Source organism: Fistularia commersonii, chromosome 4, assembly GCF_037954325.1.
Source record: "Fistularia commersonii isolate RoL2024-O1a breed Wild chromosome 4, RoL_Fcom_v1.0, whole genome shotgun sequence".
Lineage (NCBI taxonomy): Eukaryota > Metazoa > Chordata > Actinopteri > Syngnathiformes > Fistulariidae > Fistularia > Fistularia commersonii.
In genome coordinates this window covers 8,223,528-8,242,339 of record NC_141287.1, presented here as the reverse complement: position 1 = coordinate 8,242,339, position 18,812 = coordinate 8,223,528, and the positions used below count along the sequence as shown (strand labels likewise).

The 18,812-nt window shown below is 39.8% G+C and overlaps 1 protein-coding gene across 5 annotated transcripts in view; it reads right to left on the bottom strand.

The window, feature by feature from the left end:
* Window positions 1–18,812, bottom strand: part of il1rapl1a (interleukin 1 receptor accessory protein-like 1a) — a 173,386-nt gene that overhangs the window by 50,400 nt on the left and 104,174 nt on the right. For all 5 annotated transcript variants that reach the window (XM_086145067.1, XM_086145062.1, XM_086145065.1 and 2 more), the window contains exon 6: window positions 8,155–8,229. In XM_086145067.1, coding sequence (XP_086001193.1) covers window positions 8,155–8,229 — 75 coding nt within the window. The remainder of the gene's footprint in view (window positions 1–8,154; window positions 8,230–18,812) is intronic.

Sequence of the window (18,812 nt, the reverse complement as noted above, 5' to 3'; positions counted from 1 at the left end):
AGTGAGGAGAGCATTTGTGAGGATGAAGATGGAGAAAGTAGTTGTTCTTCATCATTCAATAGGATCTTAGCGTGCGAGGGGATGTGTGAGGAATGGAGGAGGAGTGTGTTGGTGCTGATTTTTAAGAACTAAGGAGACAACCAGAGTTGTGGGAATGATAGAGAAATAAAGTTGATTAGCCCGACAATGAAGTTATGGGAAAGAGCTGTGTAGGCAAGACTCAGGGCAGAAGTAAGCATTTATGAGCTGCAGATGCAGTGACGTTGATAGAGAAGTGCATAGAAGGTCATGAGGATCTGCATTGGGCTTTTGCAGACCTAGAAAAAGCATATGAGAGGGTGCCTTGAGAAGACCTAAAGGTACTGTATCAGGAAGTATGGAGTGGCAAAGAATTCTATTGGACTGTATCAGGGATCAGCTCTGAGCCCCTTCCTGTTTCCTACGGTGACGGAAGCGGCTGACGGATGAGGCCGGACAGGAATCTCAATGGACTATGATGTTTGCAGATGACATTGTTATCTGTGGTGAGAACAGGGAGCAGCCGGAGGAAAATCCGGAGAAATGAAGGTATGCCTTTGAAAGAGAAATGATAGTTAGCCTCAGGAAGTAAACGTGTGTGAATGAGAAGGACCTAAGGGGAACCGTGACGGTACGGGGACTAAAGAAGGTATGAGGCTTTAGAAATATGGGGTCAACAGTCAAGAGTGATGGCGGTTGAGGAAAAGAGGTGAAATATTCAGGGTAATACATGATAAAATCAGCAAAATGAAAGTAATGGTGTCCGAGATGGTAGCAAGATCAGCAGTGTTATATGTTTAATACAGTGGCACTGAGGAAAAGACAGTAAGCAGAGCTGGAGGTAGCAGAGCTAAAGATGTTGAGGTCGTCTTTGGGAGTGATGAGGACAGATAGGATCAGGAATGAGTCCATCAGAGGGACAGAACATGTTATATGTTTTGATGACAGATTCAGAGATAGCATAGTATGGAAATTTCAAAGAGAGAGATTGTGAGAGTGGGTAGAGGGACACTGAGGTTAAATTTGGATACATTTAATTATAATTAATCATTTCGGTAATCTCTGCTCTTTGGTCCATCAAGTCATTTTTTCGGTGTTGAGAAGTTCTTCTGTCACTGGTATTCAGAGTAGAATAAGCACTTTCATTGTATATTAGGGATGATAATACCACTTTTTTACCAGTTTTTACAAGAAAATATGGTATGGTTTCAGGGTAAGGTGACATGGCCAGAGTTGGATTGTGTTAATAAATTCCCCTCTGATTGAAACCAAATTATTGTATAGAAAAATTGCTTTTCTGGATAAACCCCACATAAAATTGTAAAACAGAAAATTCAACAGGCCCTACTCTTAATTGAAAGATTTGTATGATGTATCCTTTTTTTGATATAAATTTGCCTTGATTCATACAACCGATAGCTAGAGGATAAATTTTCATTATTTAAAACGGGGTCATAATAGTCCTGGTGCTTCTGCTGTCTAATGTAGGAAACAATTTAGGCAAAAATCAAACTGAAGCTTCTCTTGGGCTGAACCTGCCAACAGCAACAATTACAGTGACACTGAAAATACCTTCTTTGATATCCAACCTACCCATAGACATCATCGTATTGTGTAGAGTCCATATAATTAATGGGATACTGAAAGTGTAGTTTGGGTAAGTCTGTCAAATGAGACCGCCTGCCCATTGCCCTTGAAGGGCCAAGTTTAAGAATTATTATGCAGTCTTGTCATATCCTTGAAATAGGAATTAAGAATATCTTGTATAAAGTCGCCGCTGTCACTCCTGTGCCTGTGGAACAAGCCTAAAGCTGAAGACAAACCACAGCACAATGAAAAAATCTGTGGACTGAATAACTAGTGTGCCAGTTCTTCTTCACGAACTGTTTCAACACAGATTTTAATGTGCTGAATAGGCCAAACAGCTGCAGACTGGCTGTATTTGACTACAGCCACTCAACGTTTGCTCTGACAGTATAGAGACGGTCTGCCACCTTTGGGAGGAGAAAAATCAGGCTAATAAGAATGAAAGTCAGGTTCATATCTATTTTTGCATATTTTTTACTAGCTTCCTTGGCTGTGTCGATTTAAGGAGGGCGGTAAACAAGAAGCTGCATTTGAGAGAGCTGTCTGTCGCCTGCATCCTGGTGCAGTTTCAGTCTCTCATTTGTGTGATTTCTCAAAGCCTGCCTTCCCTCTTCTTCTTTTCCTGCAAGGCATGTGTAGTGGCACTGTTAGTTCATTTATCATACTGCAGGCTCCCGCTCGCAGACCCAGACTTAGTGATTAATGATGACCGTTCAGACTCTTAAACATTTAGCTTTGTTCTGCTGACACACTAGTTACCATAACGGGCACCACGGGTTACTTAACTCTCAGTCACTGTGGGGCGGCAACCGAACAATGATGACACAAAAACCAGCTCTCCGTATATGCATGACCTTTGATGCAGGTTTTCCCTTTTTATAATGTTAATATTGTGATGCCAGGAAATGATGACGGAGTCTCTGAGTCGTGAATGAGTCCATCTTTTATCAGTGAGCACCAATAAATAAAACAAACAACTCAGCCATGCTCACCAGCTCCTGTGGGGTGAGAGGCCGCGCCCCTCAGTGTCCGCCACAATATGTTCAGCACTCACAGTGCAGTAAAAACACATTTTGGATTATTATCCTCTACTGGACTTTTTAGTAAAGGAAGAAAAATTATTAGAATATTTGCGAATGCAGAAAAAAATCAAAACAAATAAACACATCTTACTCTTCAGAACCTTCGGGTTGATAACAGCAGTGAAAGGAATCAGGTGAACTGGAAGTAGGTGAGTGAGTGTGCAAGTGTGTGTGCAGGTGTGTGTGTTCGTGTGTGCTTGTGTGTATGTGTTACTGAGACAGAGAGAGAGAGAGAGAGCGCAAGTGAGAGAGATATTGAGTAATTTCGTGAAGTGACTCTGAGTTGACCTTATGGTACTCCGCAGAGCAATGTCAATTTCAATTTCAGCGCGCTCCTTTCGAAAGTGACATGTCTGATGTCACAGCAACACGTTTCAATGCTAAGAATGTCATCATATGTAAAGAATTCTTGAGCAAATAGAATCGAAGAAGAGTAGACAAACATTTTTTTTGTCTTCTTTTAGCCCAAGCATCAGCACATCAGAGACGGTTACACAGAAAAGTATCTTATTTATTTGAATTTAAACCTAATTGTAACTCACGGGACAGTCAAAGAGGAAAGAATGGAGAGCTGTATATTTATAATGAGCATTTATTAATAAATAACAGTCCTCTCAAGAATTTCAAATATGTTCATATAGCTGATAATTATTAAGAAGGCTTATTTATGTATACCGTATCTTTATTTTTTTAAAACATTAAGGATCTATTGATGGAAAATGTGTAAAAAATAACTAAGAGCTTTTTAAAATTTATGTTTGAATCAACCTTGACTATATGCAGGGTCTGTCCCAATAGTAAAGTGGAAAAATTGAATGAAATTATAAGCCTGGTATAGGGATTATTAATCCTAAAGACCGCTCTTGATTTGGATCCAATACAGCAAAATAACATAATAAAGGGTGTATGTAGGTTCAAGGCAAAAAAGGCAAATGATGACGATGATTTCTGAAATTTGTCATTGATGCTTGTTCGGTTCCCTGGTCAACTGACAGAAGTTTCCTGGGTTAAAATGATGACAGCAAAAACTGTCTTTTTCTGAGCTGGTCAAAAACACGTGACTAAAAACACAAGGGAATCTTTGATGGACTGTGTGCACTGGGAGAATGCGCATTTGTGTGGAAGCGGGTCTGCTCCTGACTACATATTACAGTGTGTGTTGTCTTGAAGTAGGAAAGGGTGAGATTGTCTCCCTCCTGTTACCAATCCAATACTATTGGGTCCTGCACTTTGAAATAATGGCTTGTAATTCCTTTCCACTAGAGTGCATCCGACTGGGACGGTAAAATCCTCTGTTACAATTATCCCACACTTTCTAAGGATTGCACTTGAAGCATATGTAGGACCCGTGAGGCCCAAGTGGTGTGGAGGTATACACAGTTATCTATGAGTGTGGATGTTAGTGAGCAACATGGAGGGATGTTCACAATGGATTATTGTGCGAGTCCAATCACTCCAGCCCGCACTGTGAGACAACAAATCCATGACCATTCAATTCAGTCAGTCATTCAGTCAAAAAACATCAACATCAAACCAAATGTGTGACCGGGTGTGTATTAAATTGGAGGATATGTGTAATGCACCACATATCTCAGCTCAGGGTGAGTAAATCATTTATGGCTCCTTCAGTGTCTTTCACTCTCTCTCTCTCTCTCTCTCTCTCTCTCGCCCTCACACACACACACAAACACACACACACACACACACACACACAAACACACACACATATACAAGCATTCACACACGCGCGTGCACACAAGATATGAATCATCTTTCTGATCTGGAGATGTGGTGGACTGCACCAGTTCACCACTGGGGGACAGTAGTAAATCTGTCAATAGAAAAAATTGGACCACTTTTGACAACATCAAACGATCTAACATCCTTGATGTTATATCCTTTGGAGGCGACATCAAAAATTTCAAATTGTCTGAAGATAAGGAAATTTGTGACTCAGAAATGGCGAGCTTTCATCATCTCTGCAATTGCACAATGTAAAATGCTTAATCTTTCTCGATTCATAGTAACCACGCACACACACACACACACACACACACACACACACACACACACACACACACACACACACACACACACACTAACACCCCCCCCCACACACACACATACCCATTCACATACACATATATTGCTATTGAATTGGTAGTGCTGAAGAGGCTTGAATCCATCAATTTCCTCCCCACCACCCTGTCACAAATACACACATAGACTCACACACTCATTTCTGATGTCACAGAGGGCATGTAAGGGGTCATTTCTGAACTGACAAACCAACATTCATGCTTCAGCTATGGGAAGACGAAAAATAAGCTAGATTTACTTTCCCTGTATTGGATTTGTGTCACTTTTCAAGGCACAGAATAGGAGCACAAGATGATATTTTGGGGGCCCATGGAATTAGAAAAAAACCACACCATCCAATCGCTTATTGGTATAAGAAGTCGAAGCAGACAGTTAAATGTCATTTCCTCATCTGAAGATGAGCTCTTGAATCCTCTGTGTTGTTTTTTCTCTTTTTCACCATATGTACTTCCTCAACTCCACATGTACAAGAGGGTGGGATTAACATCGTACTGTTTTAACAGACTGGAAAGTGATGAACACAACTCATCTGGGAAATGTTGTATGGAGATAACATATAATACTGAGAGGTCAAATCATTTTCTGCTAGACCTCACCGAAGGTTCAACGCATGGGTTGTGGAGTGCGGGATTGTACAAGACGCAAAAGGAAAATGGTTGTCAACAATCAAATAGAAAAAAAAGATTTAACAGTACAACTTATTTGGTTTAATTACAACTAACTAAAATAAGTTGACAAACAATTTATTTGACAATCATCGTTTCAAAGAAGGAAAATATGACTCGGCCAAAGTTTGGGAATCAAGATTCTTTGCCACCTTTGTATCGGTTGCAAACTGAAAGGCTTGAGAAACTCAGTTTTTTATTCAGTTTCTTGAAAGAAATCTTGATTTTTCACATCCAGAGGTTACTCCTAAACCACCTCCATTGACCTCATTTTCAATGACAGCTGACAATGAAAAAAATGTAAAAAATAAAATATTTGAGGCGAGGATAAAGACTTTTTGATTTTCAGATCTTGGTGTGTGTATTCCTAGGTGACATAATATGCAGCTGTGGGACTTTCCCATTGAAACAGTGGCAGAAAAATGCAAGGAGACCCATGGAGAGCTTGGGAAAGGACACATTGTCAAGACCCCCCTTTCTCTTGAAACTTCCTGTGATCTCGCTCAGTATTTACCATCTTCTACCCGTCTTAACACACCCAATCCTCTCTTTTCCCTGACATTCTGTCTTGTCTCTATGACTGCTCTGGTGCCTCTCAGTTGCTCAGTAACTTTCAGTTTGATTTCTTTTCATGGTTCTTTTCTCTGCATCATCCTCCCTGACTTTCCTCTGTGTCCTTGCTGTGGGCCTTTGGTAAGAATCAAAATGTGTTGTATTTATGTCTGAGTGTGTATATGTTGTGAAGCCAGCTGTGACAACGGTTGCTGTCAGAGACCTGCAATGGTTGCAGCAGCAGAGAAGATAAAGTGGGGTTTTGTCTCCTGGGGGAGTTGCATATTTATCTCCTGGCTTAGTACTGACTTGATTTCACATGCACAGTCTGTTAACTGACTCCATCTCTTTGTTTTTATGTTCTGGGTTCTCCAACTTTCACAGGGGGAGATTATATTCCTGGACACATTTTGGCCTGTATACATCTCTGAGTGTGCTCATAGAAGCGTCGATGGTGGGATTAGAGAAACATCAAGTAACATGAGAATAAATAAATAAAGGTAAATAACATGAAGCCTTTCATATGATGAAAGGCAGTTTTTCTGCAGACAATATGGAGCCTGGCTTTAAAATATTTACGTTGGTGTCTCTGTGCTTTAGACACACAGCTGGGAGCCTGTCTGGGCTCATTGCACAAGATGACATATACTTTATCGTTCTCTCCCTCTATGCTTTTACACCAGAGAGAGTTTTGTTAACTCTTAAAAGATACTACTGAAGCCACCAAGGGTATTTCAGCTTGAGCTATGTGGTGTGTTGTAATACTTTATAAAAAAAGCATTGTATGTGCAAGAGCAACAAAGTTATAAAGACATGTGGAGATGCATGGCATTGAGGAGCTATTAAGTTGCAGTATGGGAAAGGTAGCATCCAGCACTCATGGGGGTAGAATATACATACCTCCTTTGCATATCTCAAAGGAGGTATATAGATATAAATACCGCTATTTAATAGTTTGTATGATATCATATTGATAAGAGTAAGCGGAAATCCCAAAGAAGGTCACTACTGTTCTTGCCAGATGCTAGACAATCGTACGAGGTTACGTGACAAGCAAGACAATCATCCGATGTGTTGTGGAACCTCGAGTCAGAATCAAGAAATGAATTTTTTTGAGTTCAGAGAGAAAAGACGTAGTGAGGTTAGGGAGTACATCCAGCTCATGCTGTTTAGGTTTGATCGAAAATAGATGGAAATACAGGTCAAGGCAGTAAAATCAAGATCCCTTCGAGCAGAGAGCATTCTGGAATGAAGGTCATCTCTTCACCAGCGCTAAGATCTTTAGTTTCCCAAACTGCAATGCATTTTTTTTTATGTATAGAATTATAGTGAACCAACAGAGATTCTTAAGATAACTGTGAGGAACATACGGAGTAATACAATATTGTATATACATGAAGTGTAATACAAGTGTATATACAAGAAATATGGACATTTAAATCCTTTGTTCTGTGCAGTCCCTTTGAGTTTATAAACAGCAGCATTTTTCCACTCTTGATCATCCGTCTAGCCTATTTTTAAAGAGTTATCTGATTTTCCATCCACATGAAATGAAAGACAAAAGGTAAGCAAGCACCAGATGAAGTAAAGCACCTTTCTTGCCCATGTCCCCACCCACTGCTTTCTCTAATATCTCAATCTAATCCGTCCCTGCATTCAATACCTTTCCATCATATCTGGGCTGCTCTCTCATGGCAGACAAATTCACCCACCATTCATTAGGTGGCCGGCATGCGCGCACTGGATCGAACCCAGCAATCTAACATTATGCTCCTGCAGAAAAAGCCTTCTACTCTCACATACTAATTAATGTATGCACACACATAGAGGGCCCATCATGACCTCACGTCAAAGAAGACAAACAGCGGCAAGCGGCAGTGGCCACCCCTCCATGTGGCAAAACAGTGTATGGAACCCTGGCACCATATGGGCTCTCCATTGTTGACAAAACAGCCTAGGGAGATTAGTACTCACTATTTGCATATATGGAAAACACTTTAACAATACTTTGTCTCCAGCGAGTGGAGTGCCATCATTAAGCTGGCCTCAGAGCTTGAAAGTGTGTTCAGGGGGATTTGTCAAGTCATCCATTTTGTGTCATTTGGAAATGACACAGATAGTGTTGCTGGAGGAAATCCCATAGCTCTTACCTAGTTGCAGCTCCATGTTGCTAATCTTGTTTTCAGAAGGGAACAGGATCTTTGGTGGCTTGTCCGTCAAAGGAGCTGAAAAGCAAAAAAAACATGGTCATAATGATACGCAGCAAGACTCACAATACACACCTATTTGAAGAGGTAGAGGTAGTATTACTCTCTGCAATTTTTATAATTTTCTTTTGTAACCACATCTGTCTGGTAGACCTTAGTAAGCGTTTGTCACAGAACATACACAGAGACTACCTCCCACCTCCTATATTGTTTTTAAAATAAATAACTGTTCATTTCATCCTCAAATCCTTTACCACTTTTAAAGATACTCATTGAAAACATTTTGCTCTCCAATCTTTGGTTTCCGAGTGTTACAACAACTTCCAGTCACAAAATAATTACAGATTTGCTGAGAACAAACAACCATTTAATCAACAAGTCTGTTACACATTTTAATATATATCATGGTTTGTCTTTGTAACAAAGTGAGGGGAGCAGCTGATCCTCTGATGATGCTAATCATCCATATGGTGGATGTCAGACCAGCCATTGAAGTCCTCCCGCTGGGGTATTCCACAAGATGCAGGAGTGTTATTGACTTTAACAGCAATTGTGTGCTTTATGAAAGAAGCTGTGTTCTTCAGGGTTCATAGGTCACGAGGAAGAAATACCTTTATTGTCAAATTCAGTTATACATACAGTACAACGTCGACAAAACTCGACCACTGTATTTAACCTATCATGGATAAACCGTGAGCGTGAAACAGCGAGTGAGCAGCATCAGGGGAGCAGTTAGGGAGTTGCACAACAACACTTGGACTGGCTAGGGGCTGCACGGGAAGTGAACAAGGAATGTTCGGTTCCAAGGACAACTGTGTTCACGCCTCTGAGCCACACCGCACCATCATGACACAATTTTCATGTTTGTAACTGAACAGGAGCTGAGTCCGAGAAATGACACGTTCAGTGTCAGAAAGTTAAAATGGCCCCTAAACTTATCTTATTTTTCCAACCCAGTTTTAGGAATTCCACCCGCGCTATTACTGTGCAACACAAGAGAGTTAACACAATAGTGTTTCAGCCAGCTTTTGTGCGTCAGCTCAAGCAACTATGGAAGTTTGCATTTGCTGTAAAATGCTTGAATACTAAAGAATGCTAGTGTGTCATGTACTGAGAAAAGCATATAAAGTGGTTGGTAGGATTAAAAAAACACGATCATTAGAACTCTTAAGATGACAAAACTGAGTTTTAGGGTTTTCAATCTTCCTGATAGATTTCAAAAGTTTGCAGAGCAAAACTCAATATCAAATCCTTATTTCATTTGGATCATATTGTGTATTACAGTGCTCAGGGTAAAGTCTTGTTTTTGAGTTCTGCTGTTCAGATAACCAAACAACCAAAAACACAACCAAAACATGACAATACTGTTTCAAATATATCCAAAGTCTACTGATTGCATGGGGATTAATGAGTGAGAATATTGCCAGGCGGCCCGGACTGTTCCAGAACGATATTCTTTCATGAAATCCTTACTGATGGCAGGAAGGAAACGACTGCTTTAACAGCATGGAGTGAGTTAAGAGGATGCAAATAGAGATAATGACAGGAGAGATAAAGAGTGGAAAGAAATGGGGAGAAAGTCAACTTGTTGTTAGAGGAAGGAAAAGTATCATGCTGTTATAAAGGGGGGGGGGGGTTGATGAGGGCTAGGAAGGATCTGAGGATCTGAAGGGCAAACTTCTGACTGTGCTGGAATATTTGAGGTAGAAGAAGGGATAAAGAAAACAGACCCATTAAAACAGGCATCACTGGAGGACAAACCGGAGAGGCACAATATGCAGGATTCTAGCTGATTGAAATCTCTAATTTTGGAGCAAAAAGGATGGGCAGATAGAAAAGCAAAGAATGCTAGTGTTTGGAAAGCTTAGACTTCTGAAAATGTATGCTGTAAGTGTCAGGACAAAGGCTCAGTGGGGGCTGCAATGTACCATCTGGACTGTGACTGGGTGATAGAACCTGGTTGAGGACGTGAATCTACAACAAGAAATTAAAGAAAGGTAAAAGAGAAAACTTAATAAAGAAAATTTTGGTACACCTAAAAGAGGGAGCAACATTTGGGTTTGGTAACTGTATATGAAGAAATATTTTCAAAAACCCATAAGTTGCTTGAACTGTCAAAAATCAAAGCATGTAGCCTGAGTCCGCAAAGGAAAGAGGAGAATATGATATGAAAAGTGTGGAGAAGGAGTGCATCCAAAATGTTGCAACTGCAGAGGGAGACACACTGTAGCATATTGGGGTTGTGAAGATAATCAGAAAATTAGGCAATTTTCCAACAACACGAGTGAAAGAAAAAGTGTCTTATGCAGAAGCAGAAGCTGGCGAGGCAGGCGAAGCAATCAATGGAGCCAAGTTGCAAAAGGCAAATGGCAGTGGAGGCAAAGCAGAAAATAAAAAACAAATAAGAGAGTAATTGGGAAAAAGAAACTTGTTGCTTCATTGCAGGGCTGATAAACATGCCATCTAAAGTTGAGTCCATAACAGGAAGAATTCAAGCAACTGGCAGAGCAGTGGTACATCATCTTGATGTGATGGGCTTCAAACTGGAGGAAGTTTAGGACAATGATAATGAGCAGGAAAGCAAGGAATGACGTGGTTGTTGATGGTGATGACATCGTGGAACTACACAAGCCTGATAGCCAATGGAAAGGAGCTAATTAAGATGGTTGGAAGAGAAACCAGGCATCCTATGCAAAGTCACGAGGGCGATACAATGTCAGCAACCATTTATTACATGGAATTGCAGGGTTCAGTCCAGACATGGGGTAATATTTTCCCCGATTTTTTTTTTTTTTAAAGAAATGCAATACGTGCAAGCATATGTCTGTATATATGTAGATGAATTATTAAAATCCATGAATGAGAATAGAATGAAATAAATTGATTAACAACTGTGAATACGTTGCAGTAAAACTAATAATGCCCAAAGTGATGGAAGTGTATGCCCTGTGTGTGCTATAAATGTTAGTTACCTGTCATGTTACCATGTCACATCTTGTCATATCTTAATGAATCTAAATTAATCTTAATTTATCACTTCGGCAGTTTATATCATTGGCTACTACTCTAGTAGTTGTTGATATAAATGTTTTGTATGATGATAAGAATAAACCAGCCTTTTCTGCTTAGAACTGGAACTAAACACGATATACTGAGTAGTATGCTTGACCGGGAGCACAAGACAACACAAATCTTTACTTCCTGAACTACAAGAAGAAATCTACAATCCCTCTGAATAAATAAAGGTCCCTTCCTGAGAGCATACTTTCCAGGCACATCTAATCATTCAGTGAATTTGCAACAGACCCGACTCCGGATAAGCGGGAGAAGATGGATGGATGGCCAGCTTTATCTTTCCAATCTGTCTCCCAGTGCTTTTATCAAGGCACCTCCTTCCATTTGAGTATCACATGCTCCTCTATCCTTATTGTTAATACCTATGACACTTGATGGTGAAAAGCATCTTAATTTAGTTTTTCAATGTCTGTATTTCAGAGAAGAATAGACCATGCATGGTTTTGTGCAATGTCCTTCAGCACTGTGTTCTGCTGTGACTAGATTAAAATGCACCATCTTGTTGAGAGGCTGGTTAAAAGCTGATGATAATGTATAAAGCAACCACTCAAGCTGTGAGAAAGAAGGGTTCATGTCTGGTAGACTGTTGTTAATATTTATTATATGTTGGCCGAGGAAAAAAACAAGCTTTTTGCTCTACTGAAGCACCTGCTGAAGTGTAAATACTGTCAGACAAGCTCAGTGACATCTATAAGAGGGGCGGTCACAGGCTTTTAGGCACAACAGTTTGCTCTGTTAATAGGTAATCACACAGCACAAATTACACAGGATAGTGATACAATTTTAATTATATATCAAGCTGGTATACATAATTACACAATGGGTGATCCTATAGCTAATTATGCATTGGGCAAACAAATGAGGACAAGTTGTGTATGGGAGATGAGAGAGAAGGAAATTGTGGTTAGAAGAAGAAATGTCAGGAGCAGACATTGCTGATAAAAAAGAAGAGCTGCTGAAATGGCAAAAATAATGTTACTAAAAGCAGACACGATTCCAAGTGTCAGATCTAACACCTCAGTAAACACAGTAAATGTAGTGCTATCACACTGAATGAAAGAGAAGGAGAGAAAATGATTATGTTTTGATTGGCTGATATTTATGAGAAATAGGACTTAATCAGATTGATTATTGATTCATGTTTAAATGTAATATAAATATGAAGGAAGCTGACTCAGATGAAAATCTTGAGGTGTGTGTGTGTGTGTGTGTGTGTGTGTGTGTGTATGTGTAGAACAATCACTTATGTAATACAGTCCTGTGTGATGTCTCCTATATATTGTGCAGGTAAGGCATGTTTTGTTATGATGGCTGTCTCGTGGAGTGTAAGCACAGTTCATGGATGAACAAATGGTGATTCTAAGGTATAGAAAGATTTTATTTATTTTATTATTTAAACATACATGTTTACCAAGCAACACTCATCAAAATAACATTTACATTGTATTGATAATCAATATATATTTACACATAAAACCCTGACATTTATTTCAATATCTTGGTCCAAGGGAGAAAAAGTTTTAAATGAAATTGCCTCACACCCTGGAATTGCACTTTATACTGATTGATTATTGTACATTAACAACTACAGACTCTGACTTAACTTTGTCTCATGAATTCTAAACATAACTGGAAAGCAGTATCATATCAAGGATGATTTGTAAATACTGCTTTTATGTTGCTCAATTAAGAGAGCAATGCCTCCATTAAAAATGATTTGCTACTAATAAAGTTACGTGTTTTTAATCAATAGTAACAAAGTGTCTGTCTTTGCAGTGACAATCATGTCCTATCAGAGCGGGAAATATGTCTTCTGCGTAAAAATGTGTTTTTAGAGGCGCACCAACGATTATTCTTGCATATTCTCGCAATACCAATATCCATTGTCTGAAAACGAAATTCCGTTTCCTCAAAGAAAGGGTATGATTGATGCATTTTCAAACCACCTTGAAGTAAAAATAAAATAAACAACAATCCAAAAGAATCTCTATAAATTCTTCAATATCACACCAGTGAGCCTGGCTACCTTAGCGGGAGAAAGGTCAGTTGCTTAAAATTACCAGAGTGCTTCAGTTTGGAATAAACTTAAAATGCAAAAATTAAAGCTTTATGAGTGTCAGCATAGTTAATCCAAAATTCAAAGCGTCCGGGTGAAATTTTGGTGTTGCCACACAATGCCACACTCTTGGCGATATCTTTGGTGGTAAATTTCATCAAACTTCTTGGATGTATCAAGTGCTGTCTCTGAGTAGGTCTGTACATGGTTTTGATCACAAAATATAGCTTTGAGCATGTTTTTAGAATGAAACATTTACACTTGTTATATAATCCTTGGAAAAAAAAAAGAGGCAACAATCCTTTTAACAGTGATGATAATTTTGACTGTAATCGTCTTTAAATCTTATCATCTTTGAGACTAACCTTGGATACTGGAATCACAGATTTCAGTAGACGCAAACTCCAGTTCTTGAGAAGTTGCAGCTCTTCTCAAGTTTTCAAACTAAATATTGTACTGCAGAAGGTCATTGTATATTAACAATGACCTCTTTTGTACAGTTCATTCTAAATTCCATTAGTCCTGATGATGCAACTGCCGCCCTGCACGATTCCCTCTATTTAAGAGCCAAAGCTTTCCATTTTCACGAAGAGCCGACTAATAAAATTGTTTTATCTGAAACCATCCACTTGGCCATTTCTGTGTCTTGCTGTGCTCGTAGGTGCACATCCTGTATAAATAAGACTGGTGAGAATGTTTTTTCCATCAGAGAAATTGGCACCATCAAACTGGGGACAACTGATCTGTTTGGACATGCCATTCAAGCATTTATGACCAAACAGCCATGAGTCTATGTAACCAGTTGGGAGACTTTAATAAGCAATCCATTTGTATGAGAATAAGATAAGGTGAATTCTCCCCATAAAAGGAGAGAAAAGAAGCCTAATAAAATCCCTCATGGAAGTCAATGATGAGGGACAAATGTTTTCAGAGTGATAACAAAGTTCCTTATTCCCCAGTTAAAAAGAAAGATGTTTGCATATTCATAAACCCTTAAATGTCTAAATTAGGGTGAAACGAAAGGTTAGCATCTGATATTTTTTCAACGTCTGAAAACCACATAGCATTTATCAGAAGCCTGTATGCTTTGATGTATGTGTCGAAGGATCCTTACAGCAGAGGAAAATGTGTTATTGACTGTGATTGTGCCATCCCAGCAGCTGAATGTGAGCAGTGCACATGCAGGAACACTTACATGAAGTTTCTTTAACATTTTTCAGGCCAAGGACCTCCAAATTGATAGAAGGAACCCCCTACTATACACATTGTAATATTTTTTTTTTTATAAACTGGGCCTTGTACCATAAATAACCATGCCTTGTTATTACAAATTCTTGACTGAGCTATTCAAATAACATACAGGTTCATATATTCAAGTTCACATGTGTTTTTTAATTTAACCATGAACAAGGTACGGTAAGTGGGGCCGGCCTGCCACTGCCATTTACAATCATGTCAACCTTGTCATATACCTTGCCAGTGGATACTAACGTTGATATCAACACTGACTCTTAATTGCACAACAGGTCTCCATTTATGCATTTACAACAAAATGTTTGATTCATGTTAATAATAATGTAAATACATTTAAAAAAAACAAACAAATCATATTAAAAGTTGTATCCCTACAGTACCCTGGAAGGCTTCCAAGGGGTCACAGACCATCCATCTATTGTCTACCGCTTATCCTATTCAGCGTCGCGGGGGATGCCGGAGCCTATTCCTGCTGCCATCAGGCAAGAGGTCGCTCTGGACTGGTCACCACATATAAAGACAGACAGTCAATCACTCTCTCATTCGCACATCTGGGCAATTTTCACAAATTTTCCAATTTACCAATGTCTGTTTTTGATTATGGGAGGAAACCGAAGAACCCCATACAGACGAAGGGAACATGCAAACTCCACACAGAAAGGTGCCTCGTGAGAAAGGTTCTAGAATCGAAACCACAGTCCTTTGAACCAAAGTGCTAACCGCTAACCGCTAATCGCTAACCGCAATCATCCTGACCGGGTCACAGACCTCCTATTGAAGATCTCTGCCCTACAAACATGCCACTGGTAAATTAGACAATAATACTTCATTACTGAAGCTAGAAATGATTTTAACTGCTGCTTTTACTGTGTAATATTTTGCATAGAAAATGACAAGAGACATCAGTGGTATACAGAATATAATAACACAAAAAAACAGCATGTTTTTTGCCTCCTCCTAAAGCTCTGTCCTAATCAGAGCAGTGGTCTTAAACCTCTCTTACGTGCATGGTAAATCTCATTACTGAGACCTCCACCAACCATGCTCCCAGTTTGGACTGCTAGTGGTGTCCAGTAAGACAGCACCATATCTGTCATACATTCCAATAGAGTTGTTGAAGTCCTTTTTTCCGGGGATGTATGTAATATGAATTATGCATTTTAGCAGGGTGTCTTATTTTGCCATTGACAAAGACTCCAATTTTAAGGTCAATGTGTTGTGGAAGATTACTGCTCATTCATGAAAACTAAATCCGGTTCTAACTTCATATGAATGACGGTTGTTCTTTCGGAACGCTCTCAATTGTAGGGTGGTTTCAAAGTCAGTGAATGGGAGGCGAAGAGATCATGGATCTAATGGACGTATACTTTGCCTGCGTTGCAGAGTCTGCTCTCTTGTTGGAAAGCAGGTAGTGAGGTAGCTGGCAGTAAATCTGTGGCTCCTTCTTTGTATGGCTTTCCGAGTATTTTCTCCCGTAATGTTGCGACCGAGAGAAGCCTACACGCAGGATAAGTGATGAGTATCATTTGCAGTCTAAATGTACTGTGTATATCATTTTCCCCTACACTTCCAAATTGGATGAATAGTCCAATTTGACAGTTCCTCTCCTTGTGTAGGTGGGCTTCCCCTCTTCACAATGGTAAACATGCAACTCCAAATCAATTAGCCAAAGCAGCTTTTGGAGCCAGGATTCAAGTGGCAACAAAACAAACGCTCATTGCCCAGACAATGTAAGAATGCATTGCTCTCTACTTAAAAGAGGAAACTCATTAAGACTGCCTTAATTAGACTAGGATTACATTTTATGCAGGTTGACGAAACAACTCGCATTTCTCTCACAGTAAGACATACAATTAAGCTGACACAGAAAGTTGAGAGCGTTTGAAATGAATAAGGAGCATTATTAGTGGCCTATGCTTTATGAATTAATCAGCAGGGATGCTAAGGTGGTGGAAATCGTATCATCCTTGAGATACAATGGCCTTCCCTACTTATCAGTAGAAGAGAAAAAAAATGAAATGCATGCATGAAACTTTAAAACACAATCTAATGATTACATCTGTTACATTATCATGTGAAATTTAATTAATCCTCAGAGGAGAATTGCAATTACAGTGACAATGATGGGAGGGTGGAGGGAGCTCCAATTTAAAACATGCAGCCTCTCTTTCTATTTCTCATTGCTTTTCACCTGTCAACATGAATTTTAGCCCTATCACAGAAAACTCACACAGATATGGTGCCCCAGTATCTCTCCTACAGTCTGTGGGGATGTGTGACACATATGGTGCACTGCTGAGCTCTGAACTTCAGGGTTGCAATATCACAGATGCTCCATTACAAGTAAGTCACATGAAGAGCAAAGACCAACATTCATCAGCGAGGGTTCATAGTTTTTATTTTTTATTTTTTTATATATAAAGAAGCCCCATCGTCTCAAAACGAAAACATTTCAAACGGTGAACAAACCGCAGTGCATTCAGGTGGGAAACGCATCTGTGAGAAATCATGTGCCAATGTTTAAAAGCCCTGCAAGTGTCTGCTTAAGCGTGTGTTCTCAAGCATGTTAAGAAGAAGACGGGGAAGAAGGGCAACTACAGACAGCAAGAGATGCAGAGCATGAAGGTGCGAGAGAGAACACATACGCTGCATGTTTATGATCTTCACAGGGTTATGTGCTTGATCCATAAAAAAAAAGCCAGTGAGTAGGCCTCTGATGCACTTCAAAGTTCAAATGAGTTTGAATACATGGGAGCGTATAATGCTAGTGCATGCATGTGTTTGTTCTATATTGCCGCTTATGGACGCTCCGTCACGTATGAAATGGAAAAGGACAGGGATGAATAAAAAAAAAAAAATCAGGCGAGGAAGACTCAAGAAGAGAAGAACAAGGACCGGTGGAGGAAGTAAGGACAGAACACGGGAAGGAAAGAGGCTAGAAATGAAGGGAAGTTGATAGGGATAAAGTCCTTGTAGTCTGTTCAAGCTTTTTAAATTTATAATGTTGCTGTATCAGCTCTGCAACAGTCTGTGTGAGTTCAGCAAAGAAGCCTGCTTTGTTCTGTCTCTGTGATCTACGGTAGTCTTCATGACGCCGCTCAGCCTGCTCCTTGGTGTCTGTCCTCTGCTGTTCTCTGGCTGTCCACCAGATGCCCTCAGACCTGGTGTGGGCACTTCCTGTTTTACCTTACAATGACTATAACCTCCTTACCCCCTTATCAGTTAAACTCCTTAACCCACCAGACAAGCTATCTCAGCTGCTTTAAATTATTAGATTTTTTTTCCATCTATAAACCTGTTCATTAATTAATTCAATAATATAACACTTATTGTACAGTCAAGGTCTGGGGGCTGTCAATGGGTTCAGGCGGGGTTCACTCCGGACCGGACACAGAGGGCCTCACATAGAGACATTTAACCATTTACCATCCTCTCTTGGAAAATTACCAAATTACCAACTGACCTACTACATGTTTTTGGATTCTAGGAGGAACCCCACACAGACACCTGGGGCAAACACACGCCACACAGAAAGCAACCCTGCTGGAAGTGAACCGGAGAACTTCTTATTGGAAGGCGCAAGAGCTATGTGAGATGTTATCAACGAATTTGACCTTCTTTGTTTTGGTATTTTGGTAAATTCTTCTTTGGCTACAGGTCTTTGATTCTTATGTTAAGATCCTTGTTGCTTCATCTTGTTTTTCTTATTGCTGAAATGTTCAATTTCAGTGCTTTTTGGAACCACACATTTTCTCTCCATTTTCCTGTCATTCCTCGGTTCTCTGCCTATCTAACGCCATCTGAGGGCAACGATTTCTTTCACACCATTCTTTGAGAAAGCGTGGCCCTTCTCTTCCACTTGCTATCTGTTCATTGATTTATTACTGTCTCACTTAGCCTCAGCACATTTTCAGTAAACTTTGCTGTTTCTTTTGTAGCTTTTTTTCTCCACAGTTGTGTCCTTACCCCTCCGTGTGTCTATGTGTCTGCATTCCTTGACGTCACTTTGACCTTTAATGTAATGTGTAGCTCTTACACCACACTGCTCCCCTATTAAACTTCACCACACGAGTAACATTTCCAAAGCTGAACATTTGTAGAGACTCTTAGGGCGCATTCCTGACAGGCATGGAACAATCATCCCTCCCCCCACCCCCCCCAAAAAAACAAAAAAAAAAAACAAAAAAACAAAAAACAAATTAATGCCTTTCTGTCA